The sequence below is a fragment of the Anser anser genome (genome assembly GCF_964211835.1).
Source record: "Anser anser genome assembly, chromosome: 19".
In the NCBI taxonomy this organism is placed as follows: domain Eukaryota; kingdom Metazoa; phylum Chordata; class Aves; order Anseriformes; family Anatidae; genus Anser; species Anser anser.
The window spans coordinates 15,298,406-15,308,230 of NC_139740.1; the positions used below are offsets into that span (position 1 = coordinate 15,298,406).

At 48.0% G+C, this 9,825-nt stretch overlaps 1 protein-coding gene across 1 annotated transcript; it reads right to left on the reverse strand.

The window, feature by feature from the left end:
- Positions 1 to 18: 18 nt before the first annotated feature.
- Positions 19 to 9,720, reverse strand: MYADML2 (myeloid associated differentiation marker like 2). The gene has a single exon (XM_083804740.1). It carries the CDS (start codon positions 5,188 to 5,190, stop codon positions 4,282 to 4,284), a length of 909 nt encoding a protein of 302 aa, XP_083660866.1. The 5' UTR covers positions 5,191 to 9,720; the 3' UTR covers positions 19 to 4,281.
- Positions 9,721 to 9,825: the final 105 nt, after the last annotated feature.

A 9,825-nucleotide genomic window follows, 5' to 3' on the forward strand; every position in this document is an offset into this window, starting at 1 on the left:
GGCACCGCGCTCGCCCGGGGCCGGGGCCGGGGCGGCTCCCGGGGCCTTCGCGCCTCGACCCGCGGCACCGGAGCGGGGCGATCGCCGCGCGTGCCCGCAGCGCAGCCCCGGGGCTCCGGCGGCTCCGCCCCCGGGCCTGGCCGGCCGCCGCCAGCCGCAGAGCGCGGGCCGGGGCTGCCCGCGGCCTCCTGCGGGCCCGGGGCCGGCGGGGAGGGCCCGGCTCCAAGGGGCCTTTTCCAGCTGCCGATTCCAGACATTCCTGGGATGCTTCTCCTCCTTTGTCTGAGGCCGCCCTGGAGCCTCGCTGTGCAGAGCGGTTTCCCTGGGCGGAATGCGTGTGGCGCGGCCCAGGAATCCGTCGCGCGGGGGTGCGGGTGGAACGGGCGCGGCAGGTGTGAGGAAGGAGTCCCCCGGTCCCCGTCTGCCGTTGGGCTTTTTTTTTTTCTTTCTTTCGTCTCTGTTCTGTGTTTGCTTTTTGGCGTCCCTTTCATCGTGTTGCCTTTGCCCTTTTCTCCTTCCTTCTCCCTGGCTAGCCTTAGGTTGGGCGGTGGGTGGCCAGGAAGCGAGCTGATGAACTGGTTCTGCCTCGCTGAGCAGGAGCCCTGCGGGTTTTTCCTTTTCTTGCCCGTACAGGTTCTTGTTTTGCTGGGGAGTGATTCATGCAGCCTTTGATTCTAGAGTGGTGGTTTTCTCACTTTCTTCAGATTGCCTATAGATTTCCTGAATAAAAAGACTTTCCTACGCTTGAACCAGGATGGAAATTTTATAACCCAGCAACCAGAGAAGTTCCGTTAGCACAGCTAATAGATACCTGCATCGAGTGCCTCACCTATCATCAGGGAAGTCGCTTGGGTGCTCAGAACAAAGGCTGGTTCCATCTCATCTGCGGCAGGAGCTAGTAAAGCATGCTTCAGAGAAACAGCCCTGTGCTGTGGGTTCACTCAGAGGAAAGGTCCATAGCAATGGTCTGTAAGGAGACCAGGACATTTTGAAATATGTAACTAGACCTTGTTTTTCTTCCTCAATGTAATCTTACCACGCACATTTTTTTTTCTTTCTTTCTTTGGCTTTTTACCGGTTCCTTTATTGACAAAAATAAATCTGTGTTTCTCCTGTGGGCAAATGTTCCTAAATACTGTCCTTTCAGGGTACTAAATCCTAGTCGTCTTCATCGAGGTGGTGGTGAGAATACTAAAGATTCAGATCTTATGTTTTATTTCATTTTTTAAAATACATATTTCTATGACCTGTGTAGGCTGTCTGCAACCATAAATCCCTAGTTCTAAACAAGCACACGTGCATTCTGACATAAGCTTAACAAAAACTTTGAGAATCACTGATCTTAGGAAGCCTGCTTTGCAGCAGAATACAAGTTACTTGATCATAATTTACTAATTAAGGAGAAAGATGAGCTCTGGAAATAAAAGGCTTTTTAATTAATTGGATCATAATAGGGTTGGTTGTTAAAATCATATTAAGCAGATATTGGATGTTCTCTGTCCTAGATTGGGTAATCTCATAGTTTCCAATGGTTAGAGGGTGTTTTAACCACTGAAGCATGAGGTTTTCATTTTTTTTCCCCTAAAAGAGTGGATTGTTGTCCACACAATCTTTAGTTTTTTTTTTTGCCATTTTGACCATGCTAACATTTTTTGCTCAGTCTTTGGCTGGCAGATGAGAAAGCTAAATCTGAACACACTGTTCTTGGCAATGACTATTCTTTCCACTCCTCCAGTCAGTGGTATCATGATTTCCATGTTGAGTTCTATTTCCTCCTCGCTGTTGAGACACTAAATCTTACCCCAATTGTTTCCCAGTTGCCTGTTTCTCTTGGGCCTTGCTTTATGCCGCTGGCATTGTATAAATTGCACGAACTCGTGCCATTAGCAGATTTTTAATCATATTCCTGCTAACTGCTTGGTGCAAAATCTTCACAGCAAGAAGCAACAAAATACATAGCTGAAAAAAGGTGTTAACCAGCTGAGGAGCTTGGCAGTGTTACCTCTGGGGCAAGCAGCCTCTGCTGGGCACCTGTCACTGACATCCCTCTCCCTGGTTTCCACCAGCCCCTTGTAGCTATGATGGAGTCTACAAGAAGATGCTTTCTTAAAGCTATGTATATATATTTTTCCCTTCAGGTTAAAATTTTATAACACAAATCAGGATGGTTCACTGTCACCTTTTTTTTTTCCACTCTGGAATAACAAAAGCTAAATAATTTCGAAGCACTACACAGCTTAATTTGTCCAGGTTGACAGGTTTAAAAAAATACATCATAAGTGCACTAGATTCTTTTTGTATGCAGTAACTCTATTTGTACATTGCCTGCGCTAATACAAATAATTCATTTTCCAAATGTAGTATTTCTTGTTTGTACAACACCTTAGATTGTTGGTTTGCAAGAAATAAAGCTCCCTAATGTCCTTTCTTACACCTATACTAGATAGTCTTAAATCCTGCCCTGGAAGAAGCTGGCCAGCCTCTTGCTGGGCCATTATTTTCAAATCTCCTGCCCTTAATGGGAATTCGTGCAAGAGAAAAATCCCTTGGAAGGCTGTTCAGTGCACTCCCTTTATGATAGATACCGATTCTTGTTCTGTTTCATGGACTAATAGTTCCCAGTTCTAAATGCTGGTTCTTAGTCAAAGTAGCAGAATTGTCCAATGCAATCTGTCCCAACATATATTTTTCCTTTGCTTTTCAAACCCCATACAAACAACAATAAAAAATGCATTTCCTTCCTTTTTCCTGAGTGAGTCTGCTACAAAGAATGTCAGTCAGAGGTCTTGGCGGTCTTGTCCATACATTTTTTTTAGGGCTGCATTCAGGCTTCATACATCAAAATAAATTGAACTGTGCTTTCTGGCAGAAAGCAGAAGGGCTATGCCTGGTGAAATAACAGCTGTGCAGAGAGCAACATGAAAGTACACAAACCTCTGGAGATGTAGTACGCAAGTCTGCCATTCAGCTTTATTTTAATTTGGTTAAAAAATAAATCTTGCTTCTGACAGTCAGCTACTTCTAGATTTTAATCAAACCTATCTAGTCTGCGTGCCTTCAGCAGAAGTACTCAGGCTGCGTTGATTTCTTGCTGGATCAGAAATGAAGAACAGTTCTTCTATTAAGCTTGAAATCTGAGCCATGCTATGTGAGACTTCAAAGTGGGTGTTTTGTGAGGGATGGGTCAGAGAAATGCAGCTGGTTGGTGACACAAAGATTTCGGGAATCCTAGAACCTGATCTGGTCTGAGGCAGCACTCTGAATTTGTTAACATTACGTGCAAGGTTTTTTCCCCACAAGTTTGGTCTTTTATGCAGAGCTGAGATCAATTCATCTTTGCATCCTATTCCCCGCCCCACCCCCCCCACCCCACTCCCCCATATATCTTTAATCTTCTAGGAAAAAAAAATACATCAGTGTAAAGAAACAGTGGCATATGAACTGAGACAAAGTGCATGCCAAGATACCTTCTGGTCCTGCTCGAGTGAAGGTGTCCGATTATACAGTTATTTTGCAGTTTGGCTCTGTTCTGCACCCAGTTTCCTGGCAGTAGAACCCTGATTTCACAAATTTTCATTTCTGTAATGACTCGGTGTTTGCTAAATAAGAATATCCCGTGCTTCCTACCAAGGCGCATGCTTGAGGATATTCTTTTTTTGGTGCTGAAGAGAAAAGGGAGAGAGAGAGGGAGATGGCCGGTAACCTTCGAAATAATACTACAGCTATGTTCTTCTCAGAAACATCCTGACTGGAATTTCCCACACTTGTAGGCATTTCATGTCTCACCACATAGCCCAGACTAACCCAAACTTTGAAGGATTGTTTTTCATCTCCACAACTGGTGTTCCTTGATGCAGCCTTTGACTTTCCCACTTCCTGGGTAGTCACTTGATTATAGTTAAGTGTTGGTAACAGTTTCAAAATCCTTGGTATCTTTCCTAATATTTGGCTCAGTAATCCAGTAGCCTACAGACCTGCTATTGCAGCAAGCATTTTTGCCTTCTGGAGATGAAAGGCCATTTTGCATACTTTGAACCGCAGAATTTCTTTGCTCTGGCACCAGGAGGTCGAAGCAGATGCTGAATGACAGGGAGGTGGGCAGCCTACCCACCATGGGCTGTTGACTTGCTGCTCCAGTCAGTCTTAACCTTGAAGTCTGGTTTGTGGCTCTCCCTGGCACACCCGGGCAGTGCCTGCCTTTGCTGCATCCTGTCTCCTGCTGCTTCCCTCGTTGCTGCTGTCGTTGGAGCCAGGATGAGCTCGCGGAGGCAGACCCGGACGTCAGAGGTGGGAGACGAAGCGGATGCGCTGGGAGTACGCCAGGTCCACGACGTAGAGCAGCAAGTTGACGTAGGTGAAGATGGCGATCACCAGCTGGCTGTCCCACGGGCACCTGCCCCTGGCGCAGAGGCCGGGGCGCTGGGGGGAGCCGTACTTACTGTCGAAGCAGAACACCGGCCAGATGACAGCCGCACTCACATACAGCAGGACGGCCCCAAAGGTGTAGACGACCACAGAGCGCTCGAAGGGAAACCAGAGCAAAGCGGTCTTACCTGTGACGCTGAAGGCGACCACCACCACTGTCACCACAAAGCAAAAGCTGTAGACAGCCACGCACCACTGTGTCGCCACGTATTTGCTGTACTGGCTGTCGTTCACCAGCGCCCCAAAGATGATGCAGGCCACGAAGGCCTGAACGATTTTCAGAAGCCCAGAGACAGTGGCCATGTAACTGGTGACCTGTCCCGGTTTTGCCCTGGTCAGGAACACCTCCGCGGCATACACAACGAACACGAGACCGGCAAAGACGCTGGCTGCTATACGAAAGTCTCTCACCTCACAGCCGATAGGGTAACAGCCAAGCTGGACAAAATAGAGTGGGTAGATCACTGCTGCCGTGACGGACATGAGCGTGGCAAGCATGGCAAAAGCAGCAGTGAAGTTTCCCCAGGAAATGCTCAGGCAGCTGTGCAGATGTGTGAACTCGCAGGTTATGATAAAGACAGTGACAGCAAAACAGAAGGTCCAGACAAACATGCAGAAAGTGCCATATGCTGCACTGAATCCCCCTTGGTGGGCAACCAGGCTGAATGTGGTGCATCCAAACATTATCTGCAGCAAGCGAACTATTCCCACAGGGGATGTTACAGCAGCGGTGTTCAGATATGGCCCTCCTGTGTTCTCCATCATCTTTCCAGTCCAGCAGACAGCGCACTAAAAAAAAACCAAGAGCTTCCTTTCAGGCTTTTGCTCCTTTGTCCTGAGTCACACCTGGGGCCGAGTCAGCGGGACAGCAGCTTGAATCCCTGCCTCATCTCTGCCGGTATCCGTAGGTGCTGTGTGTGACGCTGAATGTGCGTTTCTGGCAGCCTCTCAGCACAGACTTGCTGCTGCAGGGAGGTTTCTGGCTGGCTCTGCCCACCGGCTGCATTCTCAGGGTGCCACGATCAGCTCGCTCTGCTTTCCCAGGTCTGAACACTGCCCCTTATTCTGTCCTTTCACTGTCTCCTTTTCCACATGATGGCTGAAAGGATCGCTTTCTCCCTGGAGGCTGACATTTATTCCATTTCAGTTCTGCAGCTGTAGCTCTCTGCTGTGGCGTTTGCAGGAACCCAGGAGTATAAATAGGGGCTATATTAATAGTTCTGGAATGAGTCCTGCTCCTCTCAACTGCCGTGAGCCGGTGTTATTTAACACTGAAACTGTGGGCTCTATCAGGGGCTCCTGATTATCCTTCTGTTGCTCCTCTAGAAGCGTGTAGGTCACTTGTGCACTGCTGTCCTCCCCACAGCCATGTCACAAGGCTGTTGGTGGAGGTGGGCTCTGATCCAGCCACGGTGCAGAAAGAGGGGCGCTGCCCCACAGACCTGGGGCCGCCTGAAAAGAGGCCCGAGCCTGAAGGCATCATAAGCACTGTAAAAGGACTTAGAGCAGAGGCTGTGATAAAAGCTGACTCACTTTGCTCCTTTTGATCTGGAGCAGTAATATATTTACCTTCTGTGAAAGGCCCTGCTGTGCTTTGAGCATTAGTGAGAGCATGCGGCTGTGAAGATTTTGATCGCCAGTCCTCACCGTCTCCTTAAACTCTTCCCTGTCTCTGTTTTACTTCTGTGGGAACCAGTTATTCTTGTATCTCTGAATGGCAAAAACAAATGCAGTTGTTGACAAAAAAATGGCTTTGATATCCTTGGCTTTGCTTTGGAACACGGATTTCGATGTATGGTGTCAAACCGTTCTTCCTATTGGATCAAAGCTTTCCCAGATAGCTGTTTGGTATATGCTTTCCCAGACTTGGTCACTGCTCAAAGGTCTTTTAATTTTATCTTTAAAAGTTAAATAAAATTTCTGAAATAAAGTTTCAGAATGCAAAAAACACACCGCAGAAGAAAGATTCCTCACATACCTCGCAGCAGCATTGCTGTCTCCCCACCTGCAAACCAGCCCCTGCTGCACTGTTCCCAGGGTGGCACCAGGGTCCTCCTGGGAGCTCAGCACAGGTGCAAGGAGTCAGCCTGAGTGTGGCCAGACCCAGCCCTCAGCAGTGAAACGTTCCTTAATGCTGCCAGGTAGTCGTCAGATGTGCTGGTGAAGCCTGTAACTTCCTAGAGGTGGTGCTTGGTAACAGTAATAACTGCTTAATATCGCTGTTTCATATTCATGTGTTAATGTGACAACATAAGACTCACCCATGAATCACCACACACAGTGCTAGATACCATACAGAGATGACAAAAGAGACTATCTGCTCCAAACTATTTACAGTCTCAGCATGCTGTTCTGGGGCAGCCTGGGTTTGCCCAGGTGAACGCTGCTGCCCCTTCTTGCATCGCCCTTATGCGTGCGGGGACCGGGGGCTCACATGGGCCAGCTCAAGGATCTCAGTGGCTGAAAGCCCCTAGTCCCACTGGAAGAATGCCCCCTCTGAGCACTTGGCTGCCTGTGAGGTCTGCTGGTGAGCAGGACCCCCACCTGGGAAGCCACCCTACAGCAATTCCTGCTGCTGGGAAGCTCACCGATGTGTGAGCGTCTGCACGGACAGCATGGGCTTCGGTGGCAATGCAGCACATCCAGCTTCTAGCTGTTTGTTTCCACCCCTCCACTCCCTTCCCTTGCTCTTATACATCTTGCTTACACAGCTGCTCTGTGAGCTCGATCAGGATACTAAGATTTAAAAAAGAACAGCAGAAAACTTACACCTCACAGGGATTATTTTTAACCTGGATTCATCACTGGTCTGATTCACAATGCCAATGAGCATGCTTGTATCCACGCAGCAGTGGCTTTGATAAACAGCAGCCAGAACCAGGGGACTGTACAGGAACTGTTTAAGCTGGTATTGCTGCTGAAAATCACTTGATCAAACTGTGGTTTAAGAAGAGACAAATTCTGACAGACATAGGTTACAGCAGGATTGCTTACCATGAAATGTAATCACTCCAGCAGCTTAGCATACTTACAGCCAGTATTTTGTAGGCCAGGGCTAACTTTATGGAATTACTTGCATGAGGACAGTACAGATTTTGTGGATGGTAAGGTAAAATGTTCTTACCTTCAGCTTTTTCACTCCATCTTGTAACCTCACTGTCTTGTTGCAAAAATCTCTTCCGTTTTCCTTAAAAAGACCTCTGGTGATAAATGTAGAAACTCCGCATTCATTCTGGGGTGGAATTATCACAATTAACATAACAACAACCAGGAAATGCAGCAAGAGCGCCGAGGAGCTGCAGGCAAACAAGCTGGCACTCTGAACCCTTGCCCTTCCTGACTCTCTGTGATGCTAATCCTTCACCTCTAGCAGAGGTTTTTCCAGGCTTTACTGACAGTGTTGCTGTCTGTATTGTGGCATGTCCTGTTAAGTGGGCTGTGTTGCAAGGCAAAGCTATTGCTGCTTTGGGCTCTCAGCCATCCTGCTTTGCTGCCCCTGTGCAATTTCAGCACTCCATCAGCGATGCTCTGTTGCATCTATACATCTGAAGTCACACTCATCTCTCTTCTTCTTAAGTCACAGGAGCTCCTCTATGTCCTGCCTTTCTCCCCACCACTCCCTATTGAAGCACTTGTCTGCAGCTGTACCACACTGGCTATGTGGGGGCAGTGAGGAAATGTTTATTCAAATACTTATTATATGGCAGTCAAGTGACTGTAACTGGATCCCACAGTCACAGGAGAAGAGCGATCTTACAGCTTCTAGCACACTGTGTTATTGCTTACGCTGCATCTTGCTGCATCACCTCCCACCTCACCAGAAGACCAATGCAGTGATGAGCACAGAGCATGGCGATGCTCCATGTCAAGGCACACACAAGGAGAACCACTTGCAGGGTGCTGTAGGCTGATGGTCACAACGCCATCAGCTGCCCTGCGTGCTGTGACTGGGTGGGCGGCGATGCCTGTGCTCAGAGCAGAGCTGGATGCGCTGCCCGGCTCCTGCTTCTGCAGGCACTGGTGCCACTCCAGAGACCTCAGTGTTGTGAGGCAGATCTGGCAGAGGTCAATGGTGCCACTAAAGAATAGTGGACAGGAGCAGTGCAGCTGCTGGACCACTGCCTTGAGCCAGAGCATTGTGTTTGAACATGCAGGTCTCTGGCTTCTGAGGATCCCCAGGGCCTCCAGGTGCTGCCACCAGTCTGATTTCCCAGCATCTAACAGGTGTATTTCCAAAGCACTTCAATTTTCTTTCCACTTTAGAAAGGTGTAAGCAAGTATCACATAGAAGGTACTAAATTAGAAACCCACAGCTTCTTGCATCTCATTACGTCAGATTCCTGCACTGCTCTTTGGAGACCCTGCTGTGCTGAACAGGGAACCATTTCGCATGCTGTTGCAGTTTTTTTTTGAAAGACCCAGAGACAGTCATTTGCTGGTGAATGACATGGAAGCTTTGCAATTAAAATGAGTACTGAAAAGCACACATGCCTGCGCATCACACCAGTGGTTCCTAAGTGGTAAATCGCAACATCTTACAAAGTGAGAATTGATTAACCCAGAAGAGACCACGGCTACTAAAACATCCAGACTTTTGGCCCCAGTTCCACACCAAAGTTGTGCTGCCATGAGGTTGGAGTAGCAAGGGCTAGCACAGAGAGCAAGTCTTGATCAGCTGCTCCACAGCTGCAGCAGACACTATGGAACCGAGGAAGGAACAGCAGCAGCAGCAATGCTGTCCCACAGCTGCAACCACGCTCTCGACGTGTTTTCATAGTAATGATGCTGCCTCCACATTGCTGGTCAGCGGAATGGGGCACCTTTATCATAGCCCTTCTGCACCTTTCTTCTCTCCAGCGCAGCACTTCTAGCATGCAGTTCCAGCCAGTAAGCCTGACAGATAGTAATTGTCCATGGTCTTCACTGGATCACAGCTGTTTTTGGTGTGCATTACTAGCTCAGATCTGCTATCCTTCTCAGCCAGGGATAAAGGGGGGCTCACTGCTTACCTGGATAAAAGTTAAATTTCTCTCAGCCTGCTGCAACACCGTTAGAGCCCCTGTGTATTAGCAGCCATTGCTGTAGTAAACAGATGTATGGGCTCTGCCCCCCAGCTTATGAATGAAACTTCTTATGTGACCGTGTCTTCTTATGTTCTTATGTCTGAGTCTGGAAACTATAGTCACGTAGTGCAAATAGACACTTCTGCTAACAGCTTTTGATTTCTTAGTTGCCTTTTAATTTTGGATCAGTCACATGATCCTGATAGAGACGACTTTTCAATGATGGGTGTCTAATAGAAAGCATCTCATCTAGCCATAAGATCTGAGTACAAACACATGGTACTGAATTCTTCCAGTCTTACCCATTTTGACATTGGCTTCCACATAGCAAATGTCA